The following is a 19,019-nucleotide window of genomic DNA, read 5'->3' on the forward strand; positions in this document are numbered from 1 at the left end:
CTGAAACAAATTTGTTTATATGAATAATCATAAAAGTTGAAAGGTCTTCAGAGTACCTTCAAAGAAAATTGAATTAAATCCTAAAAAAACCTTTTTTGATCCTGATGAGAATTTGTTAACATTAAAAAGTCACTGTTTGTTCCAGTTTGTCTTTCATAGCGTACTACATTCATTTTTTTGTTCTGAAAATACACACAGAATTCCAAACATTCAATTCTGATAAGGTAAAAATTATTTGCTGCAATTTTTCAAAATAAGTTTTAATGAAACTGATGTACTCCCCTAGAAAGTTTCAGTTTCACAAGTGGCATTTCCCAATAAGCAAACATTCTTTTAAATAACTTTGAGAAAGCACTATCAAGGAATAATAAATCCCAGATTTTACGATTCAAGACATGCTGGAAGTTAGCATACAGGAATATTTATTTTACTGTTTTTCTGAAGACAATAAGCTAATATTGCCTGTTGTTCCTTGGCATTAGATGTGTTTTCATGCTTCTCTCCTAAGTGATCTTCTGTACAAAGAACACAATTACAGCAACATAATTTATACCTATAGCAAACAAATTCTTTTGGCACCTATCACTTTCAAAAGTAAACAAAAGCCATATGGAAGGTGTTGCATTTCTCATCTGCAGCCCTCTCTACATCACTATCACTGTTTACATTTAGACTTGCTTTGCTCCTTTACAAAGTGTTGTGGGGTCTTAATGACAGCTCCAACTCACATTCACCAAATAAAACCACCTAGCCATGTTTTAGGTTTTGCGTGAGGTTTTTTTGAGGTTGTTGTTTTTTGTTTTTGAAAAAAGATAAAACCTCTCCCACAAGTCTCCCTGACTGCTCTGCAGAGGTTACCTCCTCCACAACTGTCAGAAGAAAGGAAAGAAATCTATGCTTCTGCTGCTGTGCTTTGGAGTCTGATGTCCTAGCACTGCAGGACTTCAAGGTACAGAAACTGAGGGAGACGGTCACGTACTTCCTCCACTCAGCTATGGGGCACACTGGTATAGTTAGTTCACATGTGAGCACCGATTAAAACTCACCACGTTCCTAACTAAATGTAAATCAGTCAAGTATTACTTGCCCAAGACAAGGGAAGATTCAGAAAAGGATTAATATAAAACATTGCTCCCCAAGTCCTGCTTCAGCCCCAGTTCCTAACAACCATCACCAGCTACAGATGTTGGTAGCATGCTAATCTAGTCTTGCATACATGCCATGCAATGCTGATGCACAGAAACATATACAAGAAAAAAGTAGCTAGTCTTGTACAGACCATTGTACAGCGGTACTACTAACAGTTACATACAAAAAGGAAAAATAGTCTCCGAAGGGTGATACTAGCACACTGAGGCCAGCAAGCCTGTGGGCAGAGATAAATGCTAGAGTACAGCTAGGACGTCACTTGAGGACACAAGCTGAAAGAAACTTAGGACATGCAGAAAAATTCAGACAGTATTTCTGCAGAATCAAATAACCCACTCTAAAACGATTTCAGTATCCCTAAATGCACATTCACTAACACACTTGCTCAGATAAACATGACAGCTCACTTTGAAATGGAAAAAAACATCAGTTCACTGCTGGAAATAACAAGAAAAATGTCCTTCATGTTGTTCCTTAAATATTTAAGGACAGTTTGCAGAAGGGAGAGAACTCAAACACCTTGCTCTGCCTAAATACGCCTTCCCTCTCTGCTAAAGAAAAAAAGTCTTCTGGAAGCCACAACAGCTCCTGTAACTTTAAACCTGGGCTGAGATCATAATTTTAGTACTGACCAAACAGAGTGCAGAGGGCGGGCCGGGCTCCTCTTTGAGGACCACCTTAGGCATGCTCCCACCCCTTGGCTAAAGAAAATAATGCCGACTCCACTCAGTTTTCTTTAGCTGTACAGTTATCTGGGAAAGCCTTCCCCCCTCTAGACTACAGCACTTAAAGGAATATTTGGAATACCAAAGTATTTTTTCTTTTTGTGATCTGAATTCTCCCCTACCTCTCAGAAAATTAATCAGAATTTGAAACCATCTGGTCTCAGGATTGGAAAGCTATTCTCCGAGCAGATCAAAGATGTTTATTAAAGTTCAATTCTTCATCTTCATTCTAGGGAGCATGCCTTTCCTAGCACTTGCTGAAGAAGGTAAGAAGCAGCTTTGGTTAAAATTATTTCCCCTAATTTCCTGTAATTTAACAGTTTGTGTGCTTAGTCATAGGCAATATAGTTGCTCTGTCCTGTTTGTAGAACTTTCTTTTGAATTCTTAAGCTACTACTGGGCATCTACTGTGGCTGTAATCGGGAAAGAAACATCAAAAGTTTTCAGATGGGCTGAGTGATGCTCTATTAGAAAAGAATTTTCTGTGTGTGCCTGTGTAAGGGAAGGAGAACAGTACAAGGAGTCAGGGAAGGCATTACATCAGCAACCCTTGGAAGTGCCTGCAGTTTCATTGTGATATATGCAAAGGAGACTGCAAGCAATAATTTAGTTGTAATTGACCTTTAAGTGGTGAAACTCTCTATGAAAGTAACTTGTAAATCTTTCCGTTCAAGAGTTTAGCTTCTGTACTTGGAGGCATTACAACATCTTAGAATTTGAGCCTTATGCAGGATTTTGCTAATAATAACTTAGCCATAAGCAATATATACAAGGGAGGGAAACTAAACCGGGAAGAATTATTACCAAAGACATGGTTGAAGAGTGTTATGTATCTACTTATAAAAAAGTTTTTTGCAAATTATTTCTTTTGAATTTTATAAGAAAAATACATTATACACTTTCAGGTAAAACAGATCTTTAAATTTTTTTACAGCTAAAGTAGAGTCTGATTTATTAACAGTCAATTAGAATTACCCTGAGCAGTACTTGATTCCAGGACCATCACATTCAAATTCAGTCTTTCAGTGCAGTATTTGACTCATTATGAACAAATTGGCCATCAGGCAACGTGCCTTAGGTACAATGTACACACAAAGTATGCCTGTAGCAGTGAAATACAGCTACCATCACTACAGAACATGTTCCAAGTACCACTACTCTGAAAACAGTAACCCAAAACTCCACCCAGTAGTCTTCCAAAGCAAAATCTACTTGTCTGACTTGGGTTTGGGGACCCTAAGTGAAACATATGACCAGATTTTGGCCTGGTGACAATCAGTATCATTCTGCTGGAAATAATGGAGCTATATCAATATACACTACCTGTAGAGAATGGCTTGAAACTTCTAATCGCAATTCCTATTGTTCTGTATGGCAGAATATGAGGTCGAAAGTTTCGAGTTATGCTTCAAAGTTTCACAGAAAATCTAAAATCTACAGATATTAGGCTAGGCACAAATATTGCTTTCTAGGCCCATCTGTCTAGCTTATCCTTAAAAAGCATCAATATTAAATGTACCAAAGTTTAAAGCCATGAGAAACGAGGCAAAACTAACATCATTTTATAGAATTACCTTAAGCAGTTTCTAGGATACCAGAATTACAGGAAAAAAGGTCTTTCATCTTCAGGTTGTAGGGAATTTTTAAGCACATCTTCTCTCAACTCTGAGAGGATTCCAGCAACAATCAGATTGAAAACCTACTAGCCAGAAAAACTTAAAATATTTCCTGCTTCCAAGATTCTACCTCTGTTTTATTGCCAGTGTAGTTAGCATTGAACTCCACAGCTGGATCTAGAACATGGTTTGCTGTGTTTAAGGCTTTCTGTGCCTGTTTAGGTTTTATGATTTTTTTCTTCACATGGAGCCAGTCATTTAGGATAATTTCCAAAGGATACACCAGAAAATAGACTCCAGATATAAAATAAGCAAGGTGCAAACATTTAGCATGTGTATCACTGCTGTCTACTGATAACCATCAGCAATTACGAGTTAGAACAGACTTAAAATGACAATGCCACCTTTGGCAATCTGTGCCTGCACTGACAGTGAAGATGGGAGAATTTTTTTGGCTTGTATAGTACTAGGTGGAATAGTTATATTCAGATACCCGAACCTCTGGGGTAGACAATTTGGCCTGAGGGTTTTAGAGGAAAAAAGTCTCCTTATCAGATTCTGATACCTCTTAACCCTGACCAGGCCATAAATCAATCCACAGCTACGCTTTTGTTAGATTTGGGCACTCCATTTTATGGATTGAGACTGAATCAAGAAAAGCAGGTTTGTTTCGATCAGGAAGTATATTTCCAAAAGAATTATTATTGGTTCCAAATTCCTCCTTGAATTGCCAAATAAATTGAATTCAGCTGTTGATCCTAGGTTTAAGCATAGCATTTTTCCCCTTCCAGGTAGCGATCCACAATTTGAATAGTTTCATTTGTATCTGCTGTCTTTGAGTTGCTGCAACTTTACAAAAAAGCCAGAGGACATCTGTCAACCAGAAACGTGATTGATAAATTGCAGTTACCACTGACCCAATAACAGGACTACCAGCCAACCTATGAACTGCATTTCAGTAAAAAACTGTCAGTAAAAAAGTCAGAAATGCTTAAACATTCTTTGCTCATAGAGAACACGCAAATTACAGCTAACATCAGTAGGTTAAAAATGAATGCAGATTTCTGTTAAACTTTCCTTACTACTACCCTTAACAGGAATATTTGGTCCCAAAGTCAGCAACATGCTTTCCAAAAGAAAGGATAAAGGCTCCTTTAATTGGGTCACAAAGCAAGACTTAGAGCTGTAAAAGCATAAAATACTATACTGATGTGGAAGAGGAAAAGGGAATTCACTTGTTAAGTCATTTCACTCTTCATATGTGAGCTTCCAAATAAAATTATGGCAGAAATTAGCAAAAATACAGAAAGAAAAACTAGTAACAAATCTTGTATCACTGTCTACTTAAAACACATTCACACATGCTCTATTTGTGTTATCCATTCATGGTTTAAATCCTGACTGAAACAGCTAGATATTTTGTCTTTCTTACAACCAAGGACAGCCCTCAGCATTCTATGCAAGCTGATGAATTTTTAGACTAAAGCATTTCCTATTGAATGGTTAGCAGATAACATTTTTGTCCTTCTGTGATCCTGTTCAGCATATAAAAAACTCAGGCAAATCTTCACACACAGAATCAGACCAAATGAGTTGAAATGGAAGTTGGTCTAATTTTTTTCTGGACACTGCATTAATCAAACAATTAAAAGCACAAGTATTCAAATGAGTGCTTTACAGAGGCAACATCTCCTAATTTGAAACCTTTCCCATGGTGCAAGTATCATTGCAGAGAAGGTGATTACTCCAGTTGCTGTTGCATGACATGAACAAATATTAACATGATTGTTTAACAAGTTGTCACGTCACTTCAGCTGTATCAACGGTCCACATGCCTGATCTTCCCTAGATGCAAATAGTAGCTTACAGCTCCTTATGCAAGTCTCAAAATTAAACAGTTTATACTAGGTCATGTTACTTTACATTTGTTTGCTTGCTTTTAGTAAGCAAACGGACAGGATAATTCAGATGAAAAGTGTTTATACGGTAAGAAAGGAAACTGAAATTTACAGTCAACCATGAAGACCGAAAAGTTTTATGTTCAAAATCATAAAAACCAAAATTGACAAAAATCATAAGAAAAGATTTTCAAAAGTATCTTGATTTACCCAAACTCTGTTGCCAGTTCAGTGGCAAAATGAAATAAAGTCAGGCAACTCTAAACTCTTCTGAAAAATCAAATTCTCTAACTGCTGGTAGTAAATAAAATGAACCACCAAAACAAACAGCCACACATGACTCAAAAGGGAACCAGTTTTCTACTAAATAAGCACAACACAACCTTTCAGGCTGCATCATGAATGATGAGTGCACTTGTACATATGTCCCTATACATGCCTCTTGTAAACTACATCAGCATGACATGAATCTAGCTCTACATGTCCAATACCCAAAACTTAATCACAAAAAGGAGAAAAACCACCTTACTGGATCTCAATTAGTGGGTCTGCAAATTAGTGAGTCTACTTTGCAGTGTCTCGAAGAAAGACCAGCAGAGAACAGAAAATTTGCTTTCTCCTTTTCACTGGGAAAGCAGAGAAGCTGGCCCATCTGTATCTCAAAAGTTAGTTTTTAAATCTGTGTAACTTTACAAAGGAAATAGTCATATTTAAAAGCTTACAAGCGGACCTTCCATTAACTCAGGCAGCACAGTGAAAACTGGAAACAAGGACACCAGATTTTCTGCTCCTGTAATTCAACAGCTCCCACTGAAGCCATGCATTTACCCCAGATCTAGTACTTGTAAATTATCTGCAAAAATAAGCAGCTGAGAACCTAGACAGCATTTTAATAGAAAATAAAACAGTAAAGGAAGGATAGCCCATAGCATGCAGGGTGTTGGGCTCCGATAGGAGCATGCGGTGTTTCTTCCTTGTGTCATTTGAGGCAAACCATACATACATGCATACCACAGAAATGACTACTGTTTGCCCAGCTCTAACATATGGTCTGTCTCAGTTGCACGTTTGTTTTGTTGGTTTGTTTGCTTTTTGTCTGGATGTGGTCAGGGACTACAGGATGGAACCCAAATGCTGCCAGGTCCTACTATTCACTGCCTCCCAGATGCATGCTGCGGACAGGCAGCCTCTAAAAGGGCCTCCTCCAATTTGTGTGTGCACATATCATACCCTCAGTTTGAATTAATGCTGCAGCACAGCTCACATAGCTGTGTGATGCACAACTTTCTACACAGCATTTCAGAAAAAGGTGTAGGATTGCGAGTATAAGTACACTAGGATGTTCTAAAGAGAAACAAGTGAGAAAAATAAGAGACAAATTTACTATTGATTTCCAACTCACTGTCTCAGAATCTTGGCCAAAGACTCTGAAAGGAAAGAGAAACTGATGCTGAGCACATTCTCACATGGCTTTGACTTCCTCGTGTTTTTCCATCTTTGTATTTGCTGATTACAAAAACTACAACATCCAGCATAAATTGCATCAGAATAATCCTTTGTGAGGGCACAATTCAGCTATGTACACCATTTCAGGTGAACATACACTCTTTTAGGAGGGCTTAAGTAATATACAGATTTAGCAGTATCTCATAAAGGGGACACACTTAATTCCAAATGCATATTGCAATGTTTTTATGACTGAAACCCATCCAAATATTAGCTAGTATGTTATTAGTTAGCATGAAAGTGAGACTAAACATATTTGAATGGATCTTGCTTACTGTGTGGCAATATAAAGCAGCTAGCCAAAAATCATCATGTGAACAAAACTAAAGCCAAAAAGTTTCCAGTTTAGTGTTTAGCATGCATATTTCAAACAAATGAGTCAAGAAATGATCATGCAAACAGTTCTGTTGTCAGATACAAGGGGTTAATAACCTTCATCAAGGCAGCTGTGAAAGGGCATATGGCTATAGCCTCAGAGTTTTGGGAAGGAAGTGATTCAGGGAAAAGATTAGTTTATTACTGTATTAGAGGTCATTTTGTAATTCTTTTTGTCTGCATTTATATAGCTCAATATTTGTACACAGATTGTCTGCTTTCTGCTACACACCACAAAATCTGCTGATACATTACATAAAATTTTGTACTTCTCTTAGCTCCAACACTCATTCCTTGTCAGCCTATAGCTCAGTATTTGTACACAGATTGTCTGCTTTTTGCTACACACCACATAAAATCTGCTGATACATTACATAAAATTTTGTACTTGTCTTAGCTCCAACACTCATTCCTTGTCAGCCATGCAGTGATAAACCCCGCACTGTAATGCTGCAGTTTTAGGTGTCGCTTAGAGAAAGATGTGAGAGACACCTTGATCACAATTCCAGTCTTGTTGGCCCCAATCAAACCCTTACTGCTCAGAGAAAACAACAAAATTGTTGGTAAGACTGCAAAGAGGGCAACAGGGTCTCATGGGGCAGCAAATACCAGTAAGAGAGTGGTTTTATCCCACATTCATGTGATAGCAACTCTGAGGTCAGCATTCTTATCAGACAAGAAATCAGAGATTGACACAGTAACACGATTAAAAGCATAAACCTTAGAAGATCCATCCAGTTCTGCAAGGAATATTTTAAAGGACTGTCTTATAATGGAGTTAAATAATCTCATCCTTCTGAATGCCCACAGCTTTGTGGCTGATTTTATCACACATAAGAGAAAGCTTAGTAAGTTACCAACTTTTCCTCTTCTGGCTTTGTTTCTTAACTTTCATTGTGGGTCATACCAAGCAAGCACTCGAAGAGCAGTTATTTTTCTCTGTATCTGCCCAGTTAAAATATATTTGGTTTTGCTTTTCTGTGGCTATCCTATATATGGCAATGTAGAATATTGTAACATTCAGAAGACATGTGACTTGCTTCAGAATCAGCTGAGTGGTTCTTTGCCACTTGGCATTGTAGACTTAAATTCTGGTTTTGTTCCTTTCAGCTAAGCCAGCTGCAGCAATGGAAACCATCTGTAGTAGGGTGTGGCAAACAAAGGAAATGATTCTGACAATTCAGCAACACATTGTCATCATCAGCTACATGGAATACCCGAACAAAGTCAGTCATACTCTAAATAAGGCTGCACTAAATCTTTCCTTGTGCATCATGACCATTTTTCAACTGGCAGGTACTTCCCAAAGTTCACGGTATTTTGTCATCCAGCTTCCTTCATTATATAAAGCTAAGCTGTGAGTCTTTGCATAAGGAAACTGCAGTAAGCACTTTAGGATTTAGACAAGCAATACATGCTTTCTCCCAAACAAGTCTAGACAGTTAAACATATGCCAAGGCATTTCTTCATTATGGTATGATACATTACTACAACTTCCAGAAAGAATTAACAGCAAAAGAAAAAATACCAATGCTGTGGCCCCGAACAGGATGAGGATACAAAGTTCTCAGGATATTGCAGATGTCATGAATTTTGCGGGAGCCACAGGTACAAATGAGAATTTCAGTTCTCATTAAGAAACTTCCTTGCTGTTCTAAAGTCTGAAAATTTTAACTGTCCAAAAGCTTAAATCCAGAAGGCAAAACCCAGAATCCACTATCTTATATTCTTCAAAACCTCAAATTTTCAGAGTTCAAAAAGTTTTGTAGCCTGGATTTGGCAGTGTTGAACACTTCACAAGAGAGAGACACCTATACGCTTTTTTTAGATACCCCAAAATGCTTAAGCAATCATAGAAAAATAATGGAAAACTACTTTCAGAGAAAATTAAACTGATGAGGTAGGTTTTGGACCCGACTGTGGAATACATTTAAATTAAGGATGAAGCCAAACAGGCAAAATTGTATTTGAAAACTACAGAACTGCTGCTGAGACATTATGTATTCGAAAGGCAGATACCTTATCAAATCACACATTTTTGTTAAGCTTCCACCACCATGAATAAGCATTTCCACTGAACTACCAAACCAATTTCAATAATGAGATACTGACTTCAGGACTCACTTTGCTGACAATCAAAGTAAGGTCTGTGAGTGAAGAATCCTTCCTCAGAAAGTGCATTCCTGTTTCAGGATATAAATGCTGAGTAAAATATGGCCAAAAGAAGATGGCTAACACACATCCATACACAGTCCTTCAAACACCACCACTTGGTCTGTAACAGTTCAGGAAACAGATACTGAAAAACAGTCAGCTCTAGATAGGTAGCTCAGTAATATCTCAAACAGAAGAGTGCTATCTCCCAAGTGACCAGTCCCACTGAATTCTGTCCCTTGCTCTTCTGGAGAAGCATTCCACAAAGCATCTACCCAGCATAGCTGGATAAGATATGATTTATTAATAAGATACAGATAAAAATACACTTGAATTTTAAGAGTAAAGCTTTTGCTTGACAGTTAACAGCTAAAACAATTAACTAGCAGATTATAACTGAAGATGCTTTTTTTTTTAAATAGGAACAGAGGGGCAATGAGCAATAAAGATTATTTAAGCTCTTGCTAGAGGGAATCCTTTAGGGTTAGCAATTTTTAGCTTCTCGTCTCTTATCACAGAGCTGGAAACTCATTCTATTTTGAGGGCTTCCTACTTCAAGGTCTAAGCTAAAATATGGGCATCCAACTGCCTTTGCCCACTAGTGTCTGGGTTTATTCAGACTGCTGGGAAAGAACCAAGATCCCACATTTCTCATCTTCAAAAGTATCTTTGTTGGTTTTGGAGATACCTGAAAGAAATGCTAATAAACAACAGTTTTACAACTTGCTCTCCTTTCCAACACAACCACTGTGCTTTGAAAGTAACCCTAAGAGGTTTTTCTAGTAAACTGTCACTCCATGCATAACAAGTAGTGAGCTCATCTTCCTCTAAGTGGGTCATGGGATGCTTAACCATGGGATGTTTTGAAAGCAGTATTAAACTTTTACAGACATCAAATTTTTTCCTGGTGTGAGAAGTTGCAGCCTGATAGCAGCTGGGGACTTTGAACTGAAACGCACCCAGCTGGAACTCTGGCAGAAAGAGATGCAATGATTAATTCACATCTGCAGCAACATATAGCTGCAAACAGAAGAGGCCATAGTACTAGTTGGAGACAATCATAGCACTGTGAGTCACTGTTTTTATTTACAGCCTCCTCTAAGATAATATTAAGAACATATGCAGAAGCACTGCTTAACCCTATGGCTCTTTCTACATTTGGCCCACATCAGACAAAACCGACAAATGACTAAAGCACTTACACCCTTATATCCCATTTATATTCTCTTTGATGTTAGCGGTATATATGCCTTGTATACAGGCATATGTATTCCCTTGGTACAGGGGAAGAAGTTTAGAGTCCAATAGTTTCTACTTAATTTAAAATTTTTTTACTACTTTATGACTTCCTCTGACAAAGAGTTGTCTAGTATCAAATATTCCTTCCTACAAGTGCAATACGCTGATGACAAATGACCTCCCAGTCTCTTTTTGTAATAGTTCAGTAGTGTCTGCTTAACTACCACCCAGACCACCTCCAGTGTCTGTCCAGAAAAACCAACCTGGAAATAGAGCCCAGGGACTATTCTCCAAATACAGGACCTCAGCTTGAACACAGTATTATGCAGATTTGGTAGGGCTGGGACAAGAGCCTCACATTGTCAGAAATAAGTTCGATCTGAGCTTTAGGAAGTTAATAGGGCAGCCATATTATTCTAGTTTCCCTTTACAGTTAAGGAAAGGCAGTACTACCAATGATGACCTAAGTCTCAAGTGAGCTCAGTTACCTTCTAGAAGTATTTATCTGTCCCTACAGACTGTAAAAGGGCAAGCAGACACCTTATTTAGGCACCTTTATTAAGAGCCTAAAATTAGGCAAGATTAATCTGGGCCACCTCTTTTTGTCAATCACTGTACACAGAGGGCAAATGCACCAAAATAGATCTTCTACATGTCACTCATTGCCAAGAATCTGCAATAACTATCACACAAGGAATAATTATTTTATGTTTCTTTGTGACATTCACTAATTCTCCACACCTTTGTTCTGTGACACTGTTTCTTTTCCTGCCTTCACTATCATGTAATTCTTCAGGGCTGAAAGCTACTGCCATGCCAAGAGTATAAGCAGCTTCTCTGAATAAGCTGCTTGTCGTTAACATACAAAACTTATTTCACTTTCTACTTGGGATTTTTCCTCTGGTAATTTGTTTTCTCCATCTGTGCTTATTTTGCAACTAGTGAATAAAGGATGGTTTTTCAGTTCTGACTGGGATTACAAGGTAAACTGATCCCTACACAATACATGTTGTTGAGCTCTATTGATATTTCTTTCTTTACACTTCAGATTTACATAGCATAATCCCAATATTGTACTTTAAAGACATTACTTTAGAATACTTATTTTTTGCTTATAAAATAGTGCCATATCTTAAAATGTCCCGATACTTAGAAGGTGGCTAAATCAACATCTGAAAGTCAAGCCCCCTTTATACTATCTCAACAGAACATTTTCAAGGCTGTTTACTTGGGGTATTTGAATCAAAAATTACCAAAGCATTATTTTTACCATTTACCATTTTACCATAACAGAGAAATATGATTTATCCTGGCCTGTTCTAGTCTCTCCATAGATTATAAGGTGATTTTTGGGAGACTGGCTGGCTTAATTAGCCACTATATTAGGCCTCATGTTGGCATAACATGAATATACTTTCTTCATCTGTTAGTGCCTAAAGTACTACTTGCACACCCTTTTGGCTCTTAAATAGAAAGTGTATCTGTATTCAGGCTTAAAGGTATAAAAATATAAAGTTCTATTTACTTGAGTAAACATGGAATTAAAAATCTAAGTTTAGATCAGTGTTTAGTCTCTTGGTGATGGGACAAAGCTCTCAGTCTTACATTACTAGAGGTGGATGAAAAATTTTTAGTTTAGTTCAAAAAGTGAGCTTTAGGAGCAAGGAAAAATATTTGCAAATTTCCAGTAGAATTCAGATGAGACTGTCAAGCACAAACAGATTTCCCCCCCCCCCCGCTTTCAATGTCAAATCTTTCATCCTTTGTATAAAAAAATTTCCTTTAAAGTACCAGTACATTTTTTTACTCATTTCAAAATTAAGCATCAGCATTTTCATTTGAAATGACATTTTTATTTTAAAAGGGGTAGTTAAAAAAATGGAAAGTTAAATGGAACTCACAATTAAAGAAAAATAATTTCCAAGTGATATATGCACAGCTGATCCAAAGTCATTCTATCCTTTTTTCAATTTTGACTGATATCAAGCAAAATGCCCATTCTTTCTAATTTCAGTTACAGAACAAAAATTCTGTTGACTTGCCTTTATATCATATACAACACAAGTATGGTGCTTTTAGGATTATTAAAGTCTTTCATAGGAAATAGTCTTACTATTTGGAACTAGTTTAACAATTCAGAAATAGTATAACTTCAAATACAGAGGAGATGAGAATGTTTCTAGGTGACTAAATAAAAACAGGTGAAATTAGTAGAAAAAGTGTTAAGATTTAATAAAACATTTCATGAATATTTCTCTTACATAAAATATTCAAATGATACAGTAAATCTGTTTTTAAATAATGCATGTGAATAGCTGTCCTCTTCCCTGAAGAGATCACTGCACAGCACTGCCAATCTACCCCTTACTATTTACCAAATTACAGAAGTATCAAACTATCTTGCAAAGCAAAAAGAATTAGGTATTCTTTGTTCATAATTAACTTAATAGCAGCTAACAACTGTTACCTTACATACATCATAGGCAAATGATGTGTAAGCATCCAGAGTTTTCTCTAACTCCCTGTAAAAATTCTGGGTTTTTTGAAGAGAATGAACATGGCTCTTATTCACATAACCTTCAGCTATCATTGCAGTATTTCCTACCAATAATTCAGTATTATGCTGAAAAAGTATAAACTGGATTCAAAAAATGTTGGGACAAACTTTTGCTGTGATTGCTAAAGTAAATAGGAAACCAGGAAAGACTTTTTCAGAAGTTTTAGGGGTTTTTTTGCCTGAAGTTTTTGCTCAGGACAATGTCTATTATTAGCTCTTTGCTTAAATTTAAACAGTGGTATCTGGAATTAGCAGAACTCTTATGCCTCAGGCAACAGCATAACAAGCAGCCTCACTCAACTTTGTAATCATGGTGAATTAGAAACTCCCAAGAGATATCACACTACATTAACATCATACTGTGTATGGTCATAATTTTATGAAACAGCAAGAAACTTAATCAAATGATTCTTATGTTGTCAACATTTTCTTAATACTGCCAGTTATCTTCACATATCCATATCTTCCATGTTCTACCTTGTTCCATCTCATTTTTCCTATTGATGAAGTCTGGCTATATTTGTGAAGAAAGAACATTGTGTGGGCCAAAATTTAAACGTCCATTATACCAAAGAGCACAGCTGACATATATAGGTCTAGAATAAAAAGGGAGACCTTACATTGTTACCTAAAAATTCAATTTATTGCAAGTAAGGTTTGCAACTTTAGAAAAATCTCTGAATAGATTTGTATAGGAATATTTTCTAAATTATAGCTACACCCATAAACATTAATGATAGTTCTAAAAATAAAGGTTGCAGCTGGGACTAAGCTGAAAGATGGGAGAAAGCTCTTGCTATTTTAGCAAGTGGAAGATGCTTTAAGTAATTTATCCAAATAAAACTAATGCTTAACTTGAAATTTGGAGTAGTCACATCCACCAGGGTAGGGAGGAGGGGGAATCTTTTCTTGAAACATTTTCTTGGACAAAGTGTTTAGTAAACAATATGTTTCAAGGTTGTGCCAGAGTTAAGCAATGTGTATTTAAGCTCTTTGTCCTACAGCTTTATACAAAACTATAGCAGAATTCAAAGTTACTCCAAATAATTTTGCAAACCTAAGTGTGCAGTGGCAGGGAGATGGAACACTACACAGCTGTCATGTTTAACAAAATTTACATGTCAAAGTAGCCAGACCATGTGACTACCAAGTAAAATGCTAACTCATTTTAAAAAACTTTATTCAGCTAGCTCAGCTCTAGAAGGAGAAGAAAGTGCAACAACTGACTTCAGAGACAGAAATGACACAGAATTTGAAGAATTACCAACCCTGGTGAGTACCATTCTAAATAAAGGTTCCTTTAGGTTACCCTGATCTCTTATTCCTGGTATAGTATCTAAGCCACAAGACAATAACTGTTATAAATTAGAAAGAATAAGCTTGAGTTCTAACATAAAAAAAGATCTAACACTAATACTTTTGTTTTGCAAGCAATCAGGTTGAAGGCGACAAAGTTGAAAATGTTTTTGGCAGTTCTTCGTGCTGCAAAAAGCCTTCATAACCTGCTTATTCACTGTCATTTGCCTCTTCTAATTCAGAATCTTTCCATTAGGTTCAGTGAAATCAAAGTGACAAACTAGTGTAAAAAAACCAGAAAAAAAAAGGCAGGTCTGCAATATTCTGCAGTCCTCTCCTACACCTTTTGTAGTCCTAGTGAGAGGTCATCTGATCTAGAAAGCCTCTAGCTGGGAAGACAAATCAGCTTACTTTTTTGTCACTGTACACAAGCCAAAGATGACTGTGATAGCTAAGAAAGCATCCACAGGGCACCTGACAGACCAAGAAATTTAAATGCTTATTTCATACACATAGACTGAATGTACTGAGCTCTTCTTTTCCCTCTTTTTCCCCTCCAATTCTTGTAGTTGCCCACAAGACTACACAGTGTAACAAATCTCTTGCAGTTTGGACAACTGATGACCACAGAAAGTCCATTGGCCCCAGATGAACACAGTGATAATTCTACTGTTTACAAAGCTAACACAGAAAATGTTGACGGTAAAAAAAATCTTTCATTTCTGTTTTATTATATCAAAGTTCTACTGCCATCAACTAAACAATATCTGGAAAATTTAAATGCCCAGTTTAAGGTGCTCTCAAAGGTAGCATTGCAGATTTTTGAAAGAGAAAAGACTTCTAAAATTATTTCTTAATAGTCACACTCCACATACTAACTTCATAACAGATGTGCACTGACAGAAGGAACATGTAGCTATACCATTTAGTTCACCAGTGCACTGCCAGTTGTACTCCAAGGCAGGCAGTAATTCTCTGAAGCCTTCACTTTCTTTTCAGAGGATTAGTATGAAAATCAAACAGTACTCCAGAAAAAAATTTTTTTTTGGACCAACTCAAAGGTCCTCAAATGCAGAAAACATAACTGTTACAGCCTGGTTGCCCTCTCGATTTTTGCCAGATTGTCTGCCTTGGCTTCCCTGGAGACACAAATTACTGTCACATGCATACAAAGCAAGCTGCACCCATGTCCATATAGGAGTCAATGAGCAACAGATTGGTCCAAAAGGTTGATCAAGTGCATTCTGACCTGTTTACCTTCTGCCTGCTTAGCTGTCTTCCAGACAGCTTGCTGAGTACCTATGCATTTGTGGCTGATTGTGTACAGAAGAACGTTTGGGCACATGCTTTGTATGGCTTTTGGACCAGAACTGCTCTTAGTGGTTCGCTCTTGTGTATACCAGTAAAAAGTAAGAGAACACAAACATCATACTTTCTGCTCTGATATTCCAGTCCTGTAAGTGTATCAATGACTGGTTGCAAGTTTAATGAATCTCACTTTAACATGGTCAGATGAGCTGTTTTATGACAAGAGGTCTTTGTTTCCAAACCAACTTTTTGATAACCAAATACAAATTTAGCAGAGTGTCTAAATAAATGAAGAATGGTTTCTGATTTGTGAACAGTAGTAGCTGTTGCCAACAGATGCTCAGAGTGCACTTTACCTCAAGCACAAACTCAAAAACCAGATCACAAATATTGGAAGGCTGTGAGGCTCACAAGTACATCGGATTCACCTATCAGAATACATTAGTGATAAACTTAATTCGCACGAATGGCAGTCTGTCAATCACATTTCAAGTCAGTTTGTTTTTAGCATATAGGCTTTGCTTCAAAAGAGACAGTCAAATCAAATCTGGTGGCAGTTGTATTTCTACAAAGTCCTCTAGTATGTATATTGTTTACTATTTCTCCCCCAAGTAGCTTAAGCCAACGCTCTAGATAACAGCTATAAGCAACACTTCTCTTTGGCTAGCCTCTTTTTGAAGCTTCCGTGTTCTACAGCAGTTACATATCTCAGTAAATCAGACACATTTGTTTAAAAATCATACATGCTTTTATCTCCTTTCCTAGCCTGCTCGTCTCCACTGAGTGTAGACCTCTTGTCTTAGCTTACCATTAAATAATAGAAACAGTGTTTAGCAGATCTGAATTTTAGATAGAGTTTTCAGACTTTTCCTGAAGGATATGCTAAAGATTCAGGATGACATACTTCTAATGAATTAAAAGTAGCATTTGTGTTTCATCTGTTTCTGATGGAGACTCAGCTACAAATTCAATTCCAGAATTAGAAAGCGTACTAAACAGATTTTGTAGAATCTTCCATACACAAAAAAACTACTTAAGGAATTTGAGGAACTTTTAAACTGACAATAAGCTTTTACAAATAAACAAATTGTTCAGCAAATACACTGAGAGCAAGGCAAAATTTTACCAGCATAAATCAGTCTCAGACAATCAAAATCTGATTTCTGTCTTCATTATGATTGTTTTCTACCACGTATATCTTTATTGATCTTAATGTGATCACACTTAAGTTTCACTAGTATATATTAGATCACAATCAGTCCCTTAGATTTTCATTTCTTTGTTACTTCAGAGAGCTCTTTGCACTCCTTCTCTCAAGCTTTTCATTTGCTCACTTCTTATCATAAGAACAACCTATTACACAGCCCTCAAACCATTGTGATAGTAAAAGTTCTCCTTGGATATAGCATTATAAATTGGGATGCAAAACTCTGTACAAATCAGAGTGAGTAATTAATTAATTGTTCTCTTTCTGGCTTTACAGGTGGACTGAGCAAGGAACCAGAAAAAACTGAAAAAGGTATTAAACAGAAGAATTGCTTATAAAGACAATGGAGAACTTAACTGCCAGCAAAACCCTTCTAGAAGCCACTAGCTATGTCCAAGCTATTCTTATATTTAAGTTTCAGGAGGAGCCACAACCTGCTGCTCCCTGACCTGCTTCCTCCAATTCACCCAATTACTGTCTCCATAGCTGCACCCATACAGAGCCCTCCAGCCCAAAGGCACACTTGCAGACCGGCAGGCTACAAATCAGCCTCCTGAACTTATCAAACCTACCACAGCATTCACAAGATAAGGAAACTTTCCCCAAGGAGTGGGATGTGGCAGAACAGTGTCAGTTAGTTCTATGAGTAGCCTCTTATCAATGGTCTCCACAAGAAACATGCTAACATTCCCAATTTCCTCTTTCAGGTGGTCTGGAAACAATTGCCCTGGTTGGAATAATTATTGGAATCATAGTTGCAGTTGGAATCCTTGCAGGAATAATAATTGCTGTTGTAAGGAAGATGTCAGGCAGGTACTCGTAAGTAAATTGCTTATCAGGCTTTTCAAACAAGCATCATCCTCTAAGCAAGGTCACAGGAATCACTTTGGAAGTTTCTAAGGCTTCTATTTCGACAAAATAACCTATTTTCATGTCACACAGCGCCTATTGATTCAGCAAGAGATGCCAATATGATGCAGGTGATCTAAACCCCCTCACATGCTTCAAAAATATTTGCCAGATACTGCATGCATGCTGTTGTAATATTCATTGGGTGCGTGGGTTTTGGATTACTGTACTGCACAGAAGTAAAATTCACTGTGAAGTATTACAGGACCAACTTCTGGAAGTGCTGGATAACATGTGAACACTGACGAGCAATCGTTATTAGTCCATAGTAAGAAAACCATACTATATTTAACAAATACTATTCACCCAACATTAGGAGAAAGCAAAATATGAAATGGGAAGAAATATAAGTGGTCACAGGAAAGACAAGGAGAGGAAGGAAAAAAGATCATGTAACTAACACATCTGTGGTTTTTGTTTTACAGGCCCTGAAAATAGTTGAAACAAGCAACCATGCCATTCCATGCCAGAAAATACAAGTGCTTCTTATTTTATAAGAACTAAAGACTATTCCTATATTGGTGTGAGAAGATGATCCATGGAAAATATGGTGGAAGAATTCCAGATCTATGGGGATCCCACACAACTGAGGACCACCACCACCCCCCTGCCCCAGACTACAGTGTATGGAACATTTCATAAGATTTTTACTAACCCAGAGTTTACTAGAAGAAGATTATGCTGTAAGAAAAACCCAGCAGCAATGAGATTTACATCTGAAATGTGATTTGCAGGTAATATATGCCAGCTTGATTCTTAAATGCTACCAAAGATTATTTCACATTACATTTTATGCATTTCTTTAAAAAACATATCCAGAATCTTTTCACTGGTTTTGGCTGGTTAAATGCTTGTGGCATGCTTATCTACCAAATGATGTATCAAAAAGGGGGTGTTAGCTTCAGAGAGAATCAATTATTTACAAATTTAGAAAATACTAGGAAGCTAAAAGTCCTTCACTATCGATACAGATTTTCTGCTCTTGATACTTACGTTATTATGTGGCAAAATATGGTAGGCCCAGCTGGAACTGACCTACCAACTGAAAGCTTGCTCATCTGACTGTCGCACCAGGAATTT

At 37.1% G+C, this 19,019-nt stretch overlaps 1 protein-coding gene across 1 annotated transcript; it reads left to right on the plus strand.

Moving 5' to 3' along the window:
- The first annotated feature begins 2,070 nt into the window (after positions 1–2,070).
- On the plus strand, positions 2,071–17,853 carry PDPN (podoplanin). Its single transcript, XM_009710128.1, has 5 exons — positions 2,071–2,140; positions 14,406–14,491; positions 15,085–15,217; positions 17,307–17,342; positions 17,738–17,853. The coding sequence occupies exons 1-5, from the start codon at positions 2,071–2,073 to the stop codon at positions 17,851–17,853; spliced, it is 441 nt and encodes a 146-aa protein (XP_009708430.1).
- The last annotated feature ends 1,166 nt before the right edge of the window (positions 17,854–19,019 follow it).

This window comes from Cariama cristata, unplaced genomic scaffold (assembly GCF_000690535.1).
Source record: "Cariama cristata isolate BGI_N322 unplaced genomic scaffold, ASM69053v1 scaffold941, whole genome shotgun sequence".
Taxonomy (NCBI): domain Eukaryota; kingdom Metazoa; phylum Chordata; class Aves; order Cariamiformes; family Cariamidae; genus Cariama; species Cariama cristata.